This window comes from Neomonachus schauinslandi, chromosome 6 (genome assembly GCF_002201575.2).
Source record: "Neomonachus schauinslandi chromosome 6, ASM220157v2, whole genome shotgun sequence".
In the NCBI taxonomy this organism is placed as follows: Eukaryota; Metazoa; Chordata; class Mammalia; order Carnivora; family Phocidae; genus Neomonachus; species Neomonachus schauinslandi.
In genome coordinates this window covers 149,206,899-149,225,960 of record NC_058408.1, presented here as the reverse complement: position 1 = coordinate 149,225,960, position 19,062 = coordinate 149,206,899, and the positions used below count along the sequence as shown (strand labels likewise).

Sequence of the window (19,062 nt, the reverse complement as noted above, 5' to 3'; positions counted from 1 at the left end):
CTTTGATAATCACAGATGAAAAGCTACTGAAATGTAGCTGGTGGAGCCATGGGGAGTAGGGTGAGCAGAACAAGACCCTACTCAAGTCTTTAGCCCTGTGGTCCATGATTTGAAGGCCATGATTTTTTCCTTCCCACAGAATCTGAGTTCTCAGTAGTTTTAGAGTACAGATTTAAATTTAAGAAATATTATCTTATCTACATAATGTGGATGCAACTGTGTTCTAAGTTTTGAAGGGAACATATGTTCCTCTCTGCTCTACAGGAATCATAGAAGGCAGCCAAGATACACATTTAGGAAGCAATTAGGAAAAAAATAAGGTCAATAAACTACTAAAGTCTGGGATACAGTCAGGGCTCCAAAGCTCATTAAGTACTTAGGGGAGGGAGAAGCAAGCGACAAGAGAGGAAGGGCGGGAGGGAAGGACCTCGTCATCAAAATCTCCATGTTTGCTACAGTATTCGGATGAGGTCAGGAATGCCCAGAAAAGGGCCTCAGAAGCCTTAGGAAGCCTCACTGCCTTTTGGCAACTGCTGTTACTCATCTTATGACCTCTTTGCACTTTTGTCCTGGACTGTGTCAGCTCTTGACAAACAAGTTATCCCAGCAAAGAGACCCCTCTTGTGATCATGCCATGGCTCTCACTGGGGCCACTCCAGAACAAAGGCAGGCAGCAGGATCAAGGTCTGTGCCAACACCATGCTACCCAGCGCCAAAACAAAGACATTCTTAAGAACTCCAAACATAAAACATTTCCCTGAGTCACAGGCAAGGATCTGCTGAGCTTCTGCATAGCACAGAAGACCAAACCACATCTTTGGGTCACATAGGGCTCCAGTGATTTCAGAGACTGACCCCCAAACTAACAGCGAGAAAAGCTCTCAGGGGCCTAATTAAGCAGGACTTCGGAACCCAGAGTAATAAGCTAGGGGCGTTCTGAGCTGTCAGGCAAGAGAAATTCGGGTTAAAAGCACAAGGAGGAGAATGCTAATCACCTGTCCGATATATATTTTTCCCTGACTCCTTTACTATAAGAACTCTGATTTTGTTTAAAGCATCAATAAGCCCATCTAAAGGTCCTTACCAACCTCCCTTGCATCTCGGGTGGTCATGTGACATAGTTCTGAGATGACACCATAGGGACTGGGAAAGTTCTTCAAAAGGAGTAACTGGAAGGCTATTTACACCACACCTTCCCCCCTCTGCTGCTTGGAATGCCGTCCGATGCCAGGAAGGGGCCATAAGACACAGAGACGGACCATAAGGATGATGGAGCAGAAGGGCAATAGGAGCCAAGGACATAGGGAAACCAGGGACCAAGTGCATAAACTCCGGAATCTTCCTCTGGGCACCATGTTACATACACGGGTGGGGAGAGGTGAAGCTCATCTCATTAAGCCATGTTAAGCCAGGCTTTTCTATAACAGCAGTCAATCATGTTCCTAACCTCTATGAGACTGATCAAATTCAACATTTATGGGGCGCCTGGGTGGCTCAGTCGCTAAGCATCTGCCTTCACCTCAGATCACGATCCCAGGATGCTGGGATCAAGCCCCACATCGGGCTCCCTGCTCAGCCGGAAGCCTGCTTCTCGATCTTCCATTCCCCCTGCTTGTGTTCCCTCTCTCGCTGTGTCTCTCTCTGTCAAATAAATAAATAAAATATCTTAAAAAAAAAAAATTCAATATTTATGGACCACGGTTCTAAGATATCATGTCATTTGTATTTAGAGATTGAAAGAGATTAAGAGAAAGAAGTAACTTCGCCACTGGTCCACTTGGATGACCCCAATCTTTGCTAGCTGCATTATTTTGTAAAAGATGATAGCATTTACTATAATAACAAAAACACAGATTATCAATGCATGTTCCTTTTGATTCCTAATCTCTGAATTAGAAGGAAAGTCAGCAGTGTGCTCAAGAAGGAAATGAGCATCATCCAACTCCTGACTCAATGTCATATTGATTATAAATTGTACAAGATTAAAATTCTTTCAAACAAAACATGACAAAATCTATACATATCACCCGACTATGCTGTTCTTTCGAGTTCATGCTCTCACCTTAGTGTAGATTTTGTTTTAGAGTAATTAATGATTTAAAATTCGTGGGGAAATACACAAAAGCTAGATAGAGGGTGCCAAGAAGTTCATTTTATAGAATTAATTTTACTGGAAAAAAAAATAAAATCCAGGAAAACAAAACCTACTTTACTTGGTCATCTTTCACAACTGACAGTGGGAAAATCATCAATGGCTTTGACCCTTAAGAAAAGAGAAAGCTCAGGGGTGCCTGGGTGGCTCAGTCAGTTAAGTGTCTTCGGCTCAGGTCATGATTCCAGGGTCCTGGGATCGAGCTCTGGGTCAGGCTCCCTGCTCAGCGGGAAGCCTGCTTCTCCCTCTCCCTCTGCTCCTCCCTACTGCTCCTGCTTGTTCTCTCCCTCTCTCTCTCTGTGAAATAAATAAAATCTTAAAGAAAAAAAAAGAAAGCTCAGTCTACAGGAAGCTTCATGCCTATCCATAATTAGCAAAATAAAAGAGGATGCCTTCAATGCCTTACTCAAGGATGACCACATGATGACCTCAAGCTGTTGTATCTTCATACAATCAAATGGCAGCGTAGACTTGTCTACATCATGTCAACTCCACAGAGAACACAAGTGCAATAATCCTTAACCAATAACATAGGGACTGTAGCCATTCATCACCACTGTAACCAAGGTGGGTCCTACCCTGTGTAGGACTTTTCCAGATCTACACAGTCAATAACTTGCTCCTCTGGCTTTATTTGCACCATGGTGTGCACAAGATTGGATTCTGAATACCCTCCCTTTCTCCTGGGCCCTTCTGGAGAAAGCTACCTCAGGCCAACAAAGATAAAATGAAGAGGCACAGCGAGGGACTGATTCGGGTCTACACTGGTTCAATGACCAGTTTCCATGCATAAGTTTCAAGAGCACTGTGCTGTTAAAAGGTGGTGTGTGTCCTCTAAGTGAAAGGGAGGTCAGTCTGTGAAACTCCATCTCTGTGTGTAGAACTCATGACAAGAACATCAACCTTGAATGATCAACATGAACCAACATCACTCACAGTAGGTCACCCAAAGCAGCTGTCCTTCCGAAGAAACAAGCAGTGAGAGTCCACATCAACACTCAACACTCAACCTGTCCTGCTTCCACATCTCTTCGTGCACAGTTACATGCTGTGGGCCACCTGAAAGCCCTGACTTTAGCCCAGCTCTTAATCACAGGTACCTGGACGAACATTAATGTTCTCTAGAAAATAAGGAAGTCTTCAGCACCCCAATCCACTTTAAAGTTCAAAAACAATGCGTAAGTTCCTCCAGAGAGGATGAAAAAGAAGTCACCGAGCTGAACAATGAAGGGTCCATTCACCTGGCAATTCCGCACGTGAGAGTATCTCTCTAGAAACAAAATATTATTCTGGTTGCAGGAAAGAAAGGGAGGAAGCCCCACAGTCTTCCCAAGGGAGGCAATTTAACTTGGTTTTGGCCTTTTGTTGTTGTTGTTTGTTTTAATTGTTTGCTCTTGGGAGGCTTTTTCTGTAGGAAGATATACTGAAATGAACTTCAGAACCCTTGTATACACCCTGCACTACCTCTGATGAATGTGGACTACTTTCAACAGTGTTTTACTCACATGCACAAATTCCAGACTTGAGAACAGGACTTGCTGCTCAAACTTGAGCTTGCATTTCATAGACCGTGAAGCAGTTACCCTAAGAGAGGGCAACCCCAACATGGGATGGCTATCTATTACTATCCTGTCATACCAGAAAGCAAGGCAAGGAAGGAAAAGAAGAGAGGAAGGGAAGGATGGAGGGAAATAGACAAGGAAAAGGAAGGAAGTAAAAGATCTCCTAAAATCCCCTAGAAGGGCTGGCACAGGCGACACTTACTGATTGAAAAGGATCCTGGAGCGCACAATGAACTTGAAGATGTACTCCAAAGCCTTCATGGCTTTGTACAGCTGATCGTTTATTCCTGGCTTCTCGGCATTGTCCACGTAGTTCCTTAAAACTTTTGTCAGCTTCCTATTCACAATGGAATCACAAATTAATTAATAAGTTCAGAAGGTTACAGTATCTCAACTCTTAACTGGGACAGAAATACACAAGTGCCTTATTGTTATTTTGGTTCACACTTGTCAGTAGATGCATATTTACAAAATATATTCAAAACAGATGAAAAGTGAGCCATAAATAACACTCAGGAGTGAGATCTGAACATTGAAAAAGTGCTTTTCTAAGTTTTACATGTTTTTCTAAGCATTTAAATGTATTATATAATTTAACCTTCACAATAACACAGTAAGACAAGTATTATTTTGGGGTATAATTAATAATAATTGGGTATAAGAGCAGGTATATTATCCCTAATTTACAAGTGAAGAAGCCCAGGGTTAGATAGATAAACTAGCTTTCCCAACACTAAATAAAATTGAAGGGATTTTCTTCATAGCCGTATCCATGCTTACAATGCTTTTCTTTTTTCTACATCGAGCTGCCTCTATCATTTTCCCATGATAGAGGCAGCAGTGACAATAATCAGTTTTTAATTCTGCCCAAACTTCTACATTTTTCTACTGTTACTGGCCCATGAACTAATAATCATTGTTCACTGTTCATAAGGCTGACCCACAAGCAATGCTTCCAAATCATAAAAGAACAGCTAAATTAACTTCGGTATAGTTTCTGGCTTTAGTGTCTTGGGCTGCACTGTAATTCTCCAAAAACTAGCCACATATGTGCAGCCTGTATGACAACCACCAACAAGATTACCCCATCAACCAAACTTCTCTGATCCCCAACGCTTCGTGTCATCAACAAGAACTCTCTGTGGCTTTTTAAATATTCATTATACTCATAAAAATAACCTGTTAGGGCACTGCCAACATTTCCAGCTAAGTTGTGAGCCCGTCCACAACAGACTGTTAGTGGAGACTATTATAAGACACCCATAAGAACACCTGTAACGGGCATTAAGGATGACCTCAGAACAGTCCTGAGTGCAACCCCGGTCCTGATAAATCACAACAAAGAGCTTCCTCGGTGACCAAAAGTGGATGTGAAGTCATTTCTAACACTCATCGGGTTGCAGAACCCTAGCAAAGAAGGCTGACACTCTCAGAGGAGCATCCCTGCAAGGTGTTGGGAAGAAGGGGGCCAGAGAGGTCCTCTCCCCACAGGTTCCCTGGGCTCCCACACGTCTTCTGGTAGCTCTCAAGGCACGGGAGAACATCTAAAGTCCTGCCATATAACCTGTTTCACCTGATTTAACTTATTTTCTCAAGCTTACTGACCAGACACCTTTTCTTATTAAACCCATGGATATCCCAAGAAATATATATTCCATTGAGCACATCTTAGGAATTTTCCCAACATATTCATCAAAAATAAATAAATAGATAGATGATAGACAGATAGATAGATAGATAGATAGATAGATAGATAGATGATAGAAAGGAAGGAATGATCTGCGAAGAGAATGACCCAGAACCAGAAAATAAATGAGGAAGTCCAAAGACCCATATCCACATGAGCCAGACCACCTGTCCCAGCAGAAAGATCAAGCCCCTGGCACTGGCTGAGAGGGAGACCGAACAGAGCATCAGTTAAGTAGAGGCAAGACCTGAGTCAGCTCCAGGAAAAGTAGCTCTGTGGACAGAAAGGAGCCTGCCCCTGCTGGTTTTCTGGAAGAACAGTCCCCGAAGCTGATGCCTCCCTCCCTTCTCACCTGGACCAGTGCCAGTCGCTCTGCTGGGGCTCCAGCATCCGGACTACCTGTGCGGGGTGCCGGAACACTGGCAGGTAACAGCTACAGCCCAGGCACCTTCCAGTTCTTCTCTTAAGAGTTCTTTGTGGAGAGGGGCGCCTGGGTGGCTCAGTCGTTAAGCGCCTGCCTTTGGCTCAGGTCATGATCCCAGGGTCCTGGGATCGAGCCCCACATCGGGCTCCCTGCTCTGCAGGAAGCCTCCTTCTCCCTCTCACCCTCCCCCTGCCTGTGCTCCTCTCTCACTGTGTCTCTCTCTGTCAAAGAAATAAATAAAATCTTTAAAAAAAAAAAAAAAAAGAGTTCTTTGTGGATAAAGGCTGAAGATCTCAACATTATCCAAGGAAAGAGGTAAAGAAGCTATCTGGGAGAGAGTCTAACCTACATCTGTGCCTGCCGAGGCTTCTAAGGGGCAGCGGCCGGGAGACCCTCCGTGATGATCCTTACTACTGGAGCGTCCTCCAGCCCAGAGACCGCCATGAGCACTCCATTAACACAGAGACAACCTTCCACGATTTGGTTAGAGCTGTGTGAATCAGAATCATCTCTTTTGGTATTTCAAGGCTTAAATACTCAGATTCACACTGCCAAGGAAGCACCTAGGGTTGCTACTTTATCAAAACATGATAAGGTTATTTTCCAAAACGGATCTCCTTTCCTGCAGATTACAGGGGCTGAATGGGAGGATACGGATTCTCAGCTCAGTCCCACCCTATCTGAAAGATGAAGCAGTACTCTGTTTCTTCCATTCAGTAACTTGCCAGAGACTCCCCAACTTTCACTTCACCACCTAAGACAAAGGCACAGGGAGAGCGGTGCCAACAGAAGGTCTGGAAGACAGCATGGCAAGCTTACTCACTGTGCGGATTCTCTGGAATTCCAATACAAAAGCTCATCTGAGAAGAGCAGTGTGGCCGCATTTCAATAAAGATACAGACATGTGGCATGTGACTCAGAGGGAGATCATGCCACATGAGGAGCCGCTTACAGGCCACTCCGGGAAACCCTGCCTGGTCGCCATAGCAAGATGGCGCCCATGATCTGAAGGGAACTGTCCAAAGTGCAGTCACACTGGATGTTTCCATGAAGAGAGCAAATCGCTTTAAACACTTATTAGCAAGCACAAAAAGGACTTGTCACAGCTTGTTCTGTGTGCGTGAGGACGTGGCAGCTCTCTGCCCACTCAGCCACGTGAGGCAGACGTGAGAGAGCCTGGGACAGGATGACCAATGTCACACAGAAAGCTAGCGTCAGACCTCTGACCTTGAGTTCGTGGCCGCGTACAGGCAAGGAAACAGATTCTGAATACGGTCAAGGCACATCTGAGCTCTGACTCAAGCTACTGGCGCTAAAGAGAACCATTTCTAGTGACTCTAAGGGGAGGGATGTTCTTAAAGAAATTATTTACATCTTTTTTCACTGCAACTCACCCACAATTCAAAATTGGAATAAATGCCAATAAACCCCACTGTGACAGAGGCAGAGTAACTCATCCTAATCATTCTAATAATAATGAAAACTAACAACTGCTTTGTGCTTTCTAAGTGCCAAGGATTCCTTCAAACACTTAACATGTAATAGCTCATTAAAATTTTCAAGAAACCCTAAGACCGTGCCTGTTTATTGAGGAGAAGGCTGAGGCCCAGAGAGATTAAGAGACTTGAACTTGTAAGCGACAGAGCTGTAGGTGAAGTCGGGTTTCTGGACACTGCTGGTCAACACCAGGCGAGCCGCCTCGCAGGCCTGGAAATCCCACATTTGCTCTGGCTGCTGACAGATGCCCAGGGGACAGGTACGGGGTTGCGGGGGCAGGTCAAGAGCAACTGGGTGGGCAGTTAGAATCCAAGTTAGTTATGGCTGAAGCGTCTAGAACAAAAAGGAAGGCCCTCTTTAAAGAGCAAAAAGAGACACTAAGAGGTACAAAACTGAATTTTATTCACACCAAACAACCAGTAATCTCAAACCAGGAACACATCCATTTATTCATTCACCAAAAGCTGGTTGGGAAGCTGCAGTGAGGCGTATATCAGTTCCACTGAGCAGAAACTGAAAATTTCAAAGACAAATGGAAGGTATGGAGGAGAACAAGAATTTATCCAAGAATGTTATGATAATTTATCACGTATCTTCTTTCAACAAGATTTCTAGGTCTGTTAAGAGGGAAACAACAATAAAAATTATCCCAGTGAATTCAGAGCTGGGGGCGGGAGGCACACACACAACCACAGACGAAAGTGTACGGAAAAGGCGCTTAGTGACAAACCTACAAAAGAAGTACTGGTTTTAAAACAACAAAAATGAACTTACGTGTAGGCTAAAGTTGCACTAAAGTGTTTCTTAATGTAGGTTTCCAGAACAGGATTAAAATGCTGAAATTTTCTGTCAGCAATCAGTCCAATGATAAATACCTGTTCAATTAATCAATATTTTCATTAGTAAAATAACGCAAGCCTCATCTGAATCATCCGCACTGCGGTGGAGTCCGTGAACTAGAACATCTTCTGACGTTCCCTCCTCTTACCCCAGAAACCACTCTCTGCCTCGCAACCCATCCGCTTTGATCGGATTTACAATGGAAAACACTTCCAAGGTGACGGGGAGGGACCCCCTCCCCCAGCTTCAAAGGCTGCAGCATGAAAAGCTCCTCAACACCTGAGCAGATGTAAAGTAGGGGCCTCTTACCAGAGCATCAAACACTAACGTATCAAACGTCTCGCTCTCGGAATTCTCCATCATGATGTTGAAGAGGGCATCCAAGGTGTCCTGGAGGAACTAGAGTCACACAAAATGTCAGCAGACAAAGTAAACTCACCTCACTTTCCCCCAACCTAGAGTAACTACCATCTTTGGCCATACCCCGAAGACCCACCTTTCCCAAATGTCACCAATGAAGCCATACACTACAGGGACTTTTCCCAGCCATTGGATGCACAAGACAAAAACTGAGATGAGTGAACTCAGAACAAAGACATGGCACCCTAAGCCAAGCAGAGGAGGACTGGTAATAGGGAAATGCTCTTTGGTCCCCCCTCCGTAAGATTTCTCCAACCCTTTTCCTGGTCTTTACCAGTCTGGTGACAAAGAACTCAACAGCAGCTCTCGGAAGCCTGGCTCTGTCTAATCCCAAAACCTGAGTGTAGGACCTGAGCTAGGGAGTGGGCAGAAGCCGCACAGGGATGAACGTCCAGCTGAGTATAATGAAGGAACTATCACAGACCCAGATGCCCACAGATGGAAGAGCTGTGTGACTCTGAAACTGAGGCACCCAGCAGAACGCCAGGAAGCACATTTTATTCAAGAGGAATTTAGAAATAGTCTACTGTAATTCACCAAACAAGTATTAGAGCACAGAATGACAAACCATCATGAATTAATTAGGAAAGAAAAAATTAGGAGACTCCAAAGTTATGTCACACTAGAAACTGGCTTCCGATCCTATCTCCATCTTCCCCCAGAAGAAGTGTAAGACAGACCAAGAAAGACTATCTTGGAGGTAATGAGTTCCCAGTCTGTGGAGGAGTTCAAGAATAGGCAGAAGGCAACATGAAAGAATACTGGACATAAAAGAGAATAAAGTATAGATATGTCATCATGAGTCATCAGGGACATGCAAATCGAAACCACAGTGAGATATGACCTACAGCCACTGAGAAAGCTCTCATCAAGACACAAGCAGTACGGTGAGTGTGGGCAAGGATGCAGGGGAACTGAGCCCTTCCACATCACCGGTGGAGAAGTAAAATAGTACGATGGTTTTGAAAACAGTGTGACAAATCCTCAAAGGGTTAAACGTTATGTTTGCCCCATGGGCAACCATTCGTAGGTATGTATCCAAATGAACGGAAAACATAAGTCCACACAAAAACTTGTACACAATTATTCACGACGGCTTTACTCATAAATGTCAAAACGTGGCGAACACCCAAATGTCCACCAGCTGACAAATGGGAGAACAAATCCATACACTGGAATATTTATTATTTAGCCATAGAAAGGAATGAAGTCCTGAAACATGGCACACTATGCTCTGGAGGCATTATAATACTAACTGAAAGAAGCCAGGCATGAAAGGCTATAGACTGTCTAATTTAATTTATATAAAATAATCCAGAATAGTCAAATCCATAGAAACAGAAAGTAGATTATGGTTGCAGGGACAGTAGGGAGTAACTGCGGACAGATTACAGGGTTATTTTTTCTCATGATGGAAATGTTCTGGAATCAGACAGTGGAGATGGCTGCATCAACTCCTGAATATACTGCCACCATGGAACAGTGCAAATGAAGAGTGCATTTTATGGTGTGTGAATTATATCTCAATGAAGCTGTTATACAAAACCAAAGAACAGGTGAGAAGGTCCCATGGCCAGGGTGTCAAAGAGACATTCTTTCTGGAAGGTTTAGCCCATGCACACAACACACAGAACCAGAGGGGCCCTCAGGTCCCCACAGAAGGTCTCAAGTGGTTAGCGCACTCAGCCTGAGGAACCAAACCACTGGGACCTGCTCCCAAAACCAGCGCTCGCCCCACTGCTCCCCCTTGTGCTATGAAAGTTTTCAACAGCCCCAAACCCAAGGCCACAGATCTCCCTCAGGAAGGGGAACGTACTCCCAAACCTAGTTAGGGATCTGAGACCCAGCGGTGCATAAAACCCTCATTATGTTCTTTTTTTTTCCTCCAGTTTTATTTATTTAAGCAATCTCTACACCCAACGAAGGGCTTGAACTCATGACCCCAAGATTGAGAGTCGCATGCTCTTCTGACCAAGCCAGCCAGGCGCCCCCAACCCTCATTCTACTCTGCCACCCACCCACCACCTATTTTATGCCAGAGAAGTGTCACATACAAGCGGCAGGGGAATGAAACCCCCCTCCCCCCATTCTGGTCTGGACATCAAGGGCTTCCTCGAGCCCACAATTATGGGGGCCCACATCATCTTGTTACTTTTGTATTATTTCCCATCATTTTCAGTTTGTAAACATCTTTGCAGAGGTCAAACCCTTACGCCATCTGCTAACTGTCCAATGTTACTGCCAATGGGCTCACCAGGTGCCAAGCCCTGGCTCATCTCGGTTCACACACAGAGTCCCTACAGTAGGACTACCCATCCCAGCCAGACCGATGACATAATCAGTAGCCCAGAAATATGGCAGAGAGAGTGGGAGCTGCCCGCATCTGGCTGTCAAGCCTCGGAGGCACAGGGATACCAGCATCCTCAAGGAGGTCCCACACACAGAGCCACAAACATGCTCCTTTTGACACCTGCCCTCTCTCGAAGACTACCCACTGGAAGCCCAAAATAATCACTATTTTCATTTTCCACCAAAATGGGCAACTGTATCTTTTACTAAATAAGCCAATACTGTTCTTAATCCATCAAGTCATGTCATCGCTCTCCTACCAGTTATAAATATACATAAGGGTGGGAGGGGGCCTTGAAGGAAAGGAGTAAGCTCAGTCTAGGGTGTCCTCAGAGTAAAAGGAGCCCCATGCAGGCCGGGAATCCCTCCAGCCCTGGCTCCCATTAACAGCCATGTGGCCTCAGACAAGTCCATTCACCTCTCTAGGCCTACAGGGTACACAAGATGACCCAGCGATGGACGGACAGGTCACTCAGACCTGCTGGTACCAACACACAGGGGAAGGAGGGGGTGGTGAAAACCATCTCCAGGGCTGAACAACAGGGCTTGGTAATAGATTAGGTAAGGGGAGTGAAGGACAGCAATAAGACAAGGTGGTTCTAGATCTTCTCCTTAACGTGTAACAATAGGCCAACAGAAATACAGCTAATTCCTGATGTGATATAGGGATTTAAAAATGAAAAAGGACAAAAATCTCATTAACTGTGTGTCTTCTAAAATTACGTTAACTTATTCACCCAGTTTCCATCTGAATCAGGAAGTTACAGAACCCAGGGAAGTTTGAAATGCAATTAACATTGTCCAAGCCAGAGGTAGCAGACAAGAACCTAAAAAGATGATTAAAATTAGAAGATTAGCAAGGATATGTTTGAATGGTTATACAATGAATTTCAAAAAGTGGTGCAACCAAATTAATTTATACTGAAGTTAACCACACTGCTCCTTAATTAAGGCCATTTTAAGTAATTAATTTTTACAGAGATAAGGCAGTCTCCTTCTGCAATCATCCCTCATGGAGGGCGAAGGACTGAGCCAGGGACAGACAGACCTGGACACCGCGCTCACAGAACACCATGAGTGTGGACCAGCTTATTGTCTGCAGGCCAAATGGGGCCTCCTGAAAACGGAAACAAGTTTCCTTATATAAAAGGAAAAGTCAGGACGTCTAGGTGGCACAGCTGGATGAGTGTCTGACTCTTGGTTTCAGCTCAGGTCATGATCTCAGGGTCATGAGATCGAGCCCCACATCAGGCTCCACGCTCAGCACAGAGTCGGCTTGAGATTCTCTGTCCCTGTCCTTCTGCCCCTCCCACTCGTGCTCACTCTCTCTCTCTCTCTCTCTCTCTAAAATAAATAAATAAATCTTAAAAAAAAAAAAAAAAGGAAACGTCACTGGAGCCAATGAGAGGCAAGAATGGCCTAATATCAGAAGCAACGATTCCCTAATGAAGAATTACAGAAATGGGGTGCTCCAAGGGATCTCGCATCACCTCGGTCTCACTGTCCTACCCTACAGGTAACAATTCAAGAGGGTACCTGACACTTCTCCAGAGCCTGCTCTATGTAAGGCTAAGAAATAAGTCCAAGATCACATGGGGAAAAAAAATGGCCAAACAGGACTCCCAGGGCTGTGAGCCTCATGCCACACCACCCATCTCTCCAGGTCAATCACAGAAGTTCTAGGTGAATCATGAGCCAGGACTAATAATAATGCGTATGGTAATAATGCTGATAAGATGATAACAGGACCGAACGCTGGCGACCCCATGTGCCAGATCCAGGCTCATGAACCTCCAAACAACCCTACGAGAAGGCATTACTGCTGTCTCCTTTTTACAGCAAGAGAAAGTAGGCCTGGAAGAGGTTACTTCACCTTTGTCCATCCCACAGTGAGGACCCACTAGAAGAGGAGCCAGAACCCAAGACTGGGTTGATCCCAGAGCCCAACCCCGAGAAGCCAGAGCGCCCTCCCAACCGGAATCCAAGCCGAGTCCGTCCACTTCCAGGTGCATGTCCACATCCGTTTGAGGGATTATAACCAGAGGCCCACGCTACCATGGAGGCAGTGCCTAGATCCGTTCACACGTGGAAGAAAAGCAGAGCAAGCACCCGCGGGTGTGTGTTACCTTCACCACCTCGCCGCCATCCACCTTCATCAGCTGTCTCAAGTTCTGCTGCAGCAGGTTGGTGTTGGAACGCCACTTCAAGAGCCCCAGCAGGTCCACTGAAAACACAGAACCAGCTTCAGCTCTTCCCAGCAACAGCTTTGTCTCCCTTCCTCACGGAGCAGCTGAGGGTCTCGACGTAATTTTGAAACAGAAAAATCAACCCTATTTGGAAACATTTGCCTGCTCCATACTTCATTTCTTTCTAGAACATACTTGATACCTAGTATGGCTGAATTCATTATTTCCAACTACATTTCCCATGAAATGATTTCCACATTGAAGTTCCTTAAAAATGTGTTCGGGGGGCACCTGAGTGGCTTGGGCGGTTGGGTGTCCAACTCTTGATTTCAGCTCAGGCCATGAACTCAGGCTCCACGCTCAGTGGGGAGCCTGCTTGAGATTCTTTCTCTCCCTCCCTCTGCCCCTCCCCCCACTCATGTGTCTCCTCTTTCTCTCTCTCAAATAAATAAATAAATCTTTTTAACAAATGCATTCAGGAGCTTAAGGAAAAAGGGCTGGCCTCTCCAATCTGCAAGAAGGTAGACTCAGCCCAGCAGAGGGTCTGGAAGAAGGCTGCTCACCCACAAAGTGCTTCCCTGAAATCTACCAAGTGGATTTTTCCTTCTTGAGAACATGGCTTTTTTTTTTTTTTTTTTAATTAAATAACATAAAATAAGAAATGTACCTTCAGGTACAGAAACTGCAAGGTCACAGGGAGCCTGAACCACAGGGCGACTGCTGACGTCACCCTGGCCTGGCCTTCCAGGGCTGTTCATTTCTATGGCTGAATTTTTGTTTTGTTTGTTTTCTAACAGAAAAAACACAGGCTGAATGGATGGATTTTTACAGACTAAATGCGGAAGACGAGGTCCAGAAATGATTTTGTTTAAGGCAGCAAGATGTTCTTTTTTTTTTTTTTTTTTTTTTTTAAAAAGATTTTATTTACTTATTTGACAGATAGAGACACAGAGAGATAGGGAACACAAGCAGGGGGAGTGGGAGAGGGAGAAGCAGGCTCCCCGCTGAGCAGGGAGCCCGATGCGGGGCTCGATCCCAGGACTCTGGGATCATGACCTGAGCCGAAGGCAGACGCTTACCGACTGAGCCACCCAGGCGCCCAGCAAGATGTTCTTGAAGACATGAAGACAGAATCCAAAGCATCTCTAGGAAAAAACATGTGCCTACACAATCTTCACTTGAAGTTATATTAATATCCCATTACGTGGGGAAAAAAAAAAAAAAAAATTAGCAAGGGCGCCTGGGTGGCTCAGATGGTTAAGCGTCTGCCTTCGGCTCAGGTCATGATCCCAGGGTCCTGGGATCGAGTCCTGCATCAGGCTCTCTGCTCCTTGGGAGCCTGCTTCTCCCTCTGCCTCTCTCTCTCTCTGTCTCTCATGAATAAATAAATAAAATCTTTAAAAAAAAAACACAATTAGCAAAGTGCATCCAATTTACCGTTTATGCTCATTGGGAACAAACTTCAGCTACACAAAGTACCTCCATTAAAAAAACAAAAACAACAACAACAACAACAAAATCCTAGTTAATATTGAAAAGAAAAATATAATTTTGGCAATAGGTAGCATTTCAGGGAACACGAAACACCTACTAAGGACGAAACCACACAAAAGGCATTATTCATGCGATGGGCACCAAAACACTTGTTCTCACTTATTTGTCCTTAGCCCCCAAGTGCAGCTGACAAGGGAACCGGTGGAAACAGAGAGGACAGGAGCTGAAACACCCTGTAAGAGGCTCAAACACCGCCACACCACGCCGCCACCACATGACCTTGGGCAAAGAACCTCAACTCAGTTTACCTATCTGAACAATGAGTACGATGTTGCCAAATTATAGGGCTGGTGCCAGAGTTAAAGGGTGTGACACGGAGAAAGTGCTCGGCAAGATACCCAGGCAAGAGCAGCCGTCCATCAAGAAGATTATCAAGAAGTGAAAATTTTGACCATTCATGGGGAAAGTTAAAATGTTTTCAGTTCTCAATGAAAATTAACATATTTTCTTCCTTTCTAAAGAAGGTGAAGTCATGACAAAGGCCACATCCTGCCTGGACCTGCTCTTGGCCCCAGGGTTAAGGGAGATTTCCATCTCACCAGAGTCGTCTTTTTGTTTTGTTTTCTTTTATTAATGGCAACTCGTTAATAATCTGGGATCCACGCAAAGTTAGTGGCACTTTAGGTATGAGGGAGGCTGAGGCTGACCTCTGTAAGGTAAATCTGAGAAAACGTGCAACTGGCAAATGAACAGTGGAAGAAGACCTCTGAGGAGGGGGTGTGTTTTAAGAAAACAGAGTTTGACCAGCGCCCCGGCTACCCAGGTCAGACCAGCGCTCCCCGACACAGTCCTCATTCCGGGGAGCCCATGGTCATTCTGTGTTTTGTGACTTCTCTCTAATTACCTAGGAAGCTAACTGAGGAGAGGAATCACATCCTATACTTATCATTTTATCCCCCATAGCATCCAGTAATGCTGAGAACAGAGATGTTCAATACAAACCTCAATGAATAATTCAGCCACTGCTTTTCCCTAAGTAATGGAACTTCGCAGGAACAAATCACAGACGCAGAAAAATGACTCCCGGAATGAGAATCTGGGACTCAATGCTCAGATGCCAAGTGGGGCAGCTCCATCTCGCAATACCACCTGCCACACCGCCATCCCAAGAAGAGGAATCATTGGCTGGTGTGCAATGAAAGCCAAAAGATGTCCCCTTGATTCTCGGTGAGCAGCATCACCCTGGAATTTCCTTGTTGCTGGGCAACAGCTGCTGCAAAGAGTAAGGCGCTCATTCCCTCAGTTCCAGGGAGGGAATCACCCCGTGACTGATGACAGCCAAGGAGCTGGGAGGTGCGAGGGGTCGACATCACACTCCTGGGTATTTGCTGCTACTTAATACCTTGGGAGATTTCTGGTTCACAGTCCCCTTCTACAACAATCCGTGGCTTAAGAAAGATTCTGTGAGTGGGCCTCCCAACCTAACTGCTCTTCCGAACATTGTTTTGATGGGGAAAATATATTCAAGTTCCAAATAACAACTTCCAAACATACTTCTGGAGCATGACCCATGCATAAGACGGGTGGCTTCCTACGTAGAGGAAACAGCAATACACAGCACCTCTCATTTGTCCGGCACATAATGAAAAGCTAAGTGCCACACGTATGGGGTAGCGACTTACCGGTGAGGCTGCCGTTGCCCTGAGTTCACTGAGGCCCTGGACGGTGTAGCCGTCAGATTAGGGAACTAGCAGGACCATATCCAGAGAGTAACATTTGACCTGTGGGGCACCCTTTCCATAACGCAGTCCCAAACTGGCACCTGATTTGCTGACCACATGCTCCCTGGGCACGAAAGTTGCACGCTCCCGATGCATTCTGCAGCCCTCCATCACGCTTGCACAGAACCCGATGCCCAGGTAAGGGTTTGCATTTGCTTATGGAGATGACTGCACACCACCAGCTAGGAGAATTCAAAATGCTTCGGGCAAACCGTGATGATGAAGATGACATTAGAAGAGACATGTCCAGGGGCACCTGGGTGGCTCAGTCGTTAAGCGTCTGCCTTCAGCTCAGGTCATGATCCCAGGGTCCTGGGATCGAGCCCCGCATCTGGCTCCCTGCTCCGAGGGAAGCCTGCTTCTCCCTCTCCCACTCCCCCTGCTTATGTTCCCTCTCTCTCTGTCAAATAAGTAAATAAAATCTAAAAAAAAAAGAAGAGACATGTCCAAATGGCCTTCCCGCATTTGAGGGACACGCTCCCCCACACAGCTGACTCAAGAGAAGTGGTGAGGAAGCACACTTCATCCAGGCCGGCAGAACAGAGGGGAGACGGCAGGCACGGAGAGTGGGAACACCCAGCCCGCTCTCCACTCCAATGCCATGGCTTCCTGATGATGGGGTCCCTTTGTCCCGCATTTACCCTGTTGGGAGTCCAAACAATGACTCTCCCTAGGGCAAATCCGAGACTACTGCCAAGATTTACAACAATCCCCAGAGACACAATTCAAGATACCAACAAACATTAATAATCAAAATCCATATTGGGTGGTGAAGAGGAAAAACTGGATTTTCAAGTTGAGTTTCAAGAGAAGATCAAGTCTCTCTGCATGGCTGTGCCATGGCCACATTTGGCGGATGCAATCTGTAAATGTAAGAAGTGCGCAGAGGGGCCTCTGCTGCTCCAGACAGCACACGGTGAGTAAGATGGGCCCCGGGCCACACGGCCACGTGGCTGGTCTGCAAGCAGTGGTAATGAGGCAGCCCAGTGGGCCCAGCACAGGACGCCAGGCACCCCCCGACACCATGCTTCTGTGTGATTCCATAGGCCGGGGAACTAGAAATGTCATCCAAACCAACGTTTAAAAGTAAAGATAACTGGTAATTATCTCTCTGAGTAGCTGCGAGATGGGAAGGCACACAGTGTGTATAACCCCCAGACCCTCACGAAGCCCTCTGAGGCAGACATCACATCTGCACGTGTGCAGAGATGAGGAAAGTCAGGTTCGGTTTCACAGGCCCTCACTCAAGGTCACTTCCAGGGTGAGCACAGGGCAAGGGCTCCATACCCAGTCTTTGGTCTGACTCCAAATCCCGTGTTTTCCCTTAAGCCATGCTACCTTCCTTTGGCCAAAAACCTTTGAAAGCAGACCCAATGGTTTATCTCTCTTTAAGGTTAATGCTTAGACCAAAATTGTAGTGAATTTTCAAGTTCAGTGGATGCCACGCCCCCTTCTGGTCCAAGGACATCCACGCCGGCCAGCACCAGCACACAGAGGATGCGTGGAGTGGAGAGAGGGCTGGGAGCATGAAAAGGACGGGCCAGAGGGAGGAAAACTGCGGGGTGAACACAGGGCCATCACCAAACTCACCGTTCTGGGTAAGTTTGGTGGAGCACACGAGAGTTGAGATCTGGAAGGAGTCTTTGCTGATGGTGCAGCTCCCAAGACTCTGCATGCTCCTGCCGGTGGCCGAGTGGGCCTTTTCTTCTAACTCTGCTTTCGTGGAGGGCAGGCTCAAGTACGTGGCAGCATCCTCCAGCTTCTTCGCCTCCGCCTGTGGGTTAAATTACGAGCATGTCGGAAGCGAGTCACAATCAACGACATCTAATTCTTTTCTATCCCTCGCTATTCTTAATCCTTTTAACCATCATATTTGCTCTTTATCATATGTGAAACTATTTAACAATTTCCCTTATTCGTGTAGATTCATTCATGTTAACATTTATTACACATCATCTTGTCTCATTAGGAACAGCAAAAGGGCTGGTCATCTGAAACGTGCATTCGGATAACTAAGTGTACCCAGAGAGCAGCCTTGTCACAAAGACGGGAAACGTCAGCTCAGGCGAGGAGTCAAAGAGAGGAGTAAAGAGGTCCCTGCCAGCAACAGGACACTAAGCAAGCAGTATACCTTATAGACGATGAGATCGTGCTCCCCGTCCCTCAGCGTGGTCCCATCATATCTCATCAGCTTTACAAAGGCTAGTGCAAATATTTTCTCAGACTTGTCCTTGGCTGCAAGAGAAATCAATCATCCTCAACTGCCGTCATGGCAATATCACGTAAAAAACTACAAGCACTACCTTTACGAAAACCTAACAAAACTGCATTGAATTAAACAGAAAGAAATGGAAAAAATGGGAGTGTTCACTAGGAGGAAGACTCCTCTTAACGGGACCAGTGGTGTTTAAATTAACCTGTAAATTCCAAGTAATTCCAATCAGAATCTCAGAAAGAGTTTCCTCATGGAACATGAAAACAGATTCCCAAGGTCCAGAGCAGAAGAAGGATGCTGGAGAGCGTGGGGGGTGGGAGGGGGTCTGCAAATCTAGAAACCAGCAGTGACTGGGCAGTGACCACAAAGACCACAGTGCGGCTTAACATCGGGGACACAGAGTGTGTGCACACACAGGATCTGGAAACACAAGGTGAAGGGCAGTGCAGTAGGGA

General features: G+C 45.9%; 1 protein-coding gene across 1 annotated transcript in view; it reads right to left on the bottom strand.

The window, feature by feature from the left end:
* Positions 1-19,062, bottom strand: part of DOCK1 (dedicator of cytokinesis 1) — a 428,835-nt gene that overhangs the window by 362,903 nt on the left and 46,870 nt on the right. Inside the window, exons 17-22 of the mRNA XM_044916230.1 lie at positions 18,524-18,627; positions 17,983-18,166; positions 13,058-13,155; positions 8,472-8,561; positions 8,097-8,197; positions 3,917-4,051 (exon numbers count right to left, since the gene is read on the bottom strand). Coding sequence (XP_044772165.1) covers positions 3,917-4,051; positions 8,097-8,197; positions 8,472-8,561; positions 13,058-13,155; positions 17,983-18,166; positions 18,524-18,627 — 712 coding nt within the window. The remainder of the gene's footprint in view (positions 1-3,916; positions 4,052-8,096; positions 8,198-8,471; positions 8,562-13,057; positions 13,156-17,982; positions 18,167-18,523; positions 18,628-19,062) is intronic.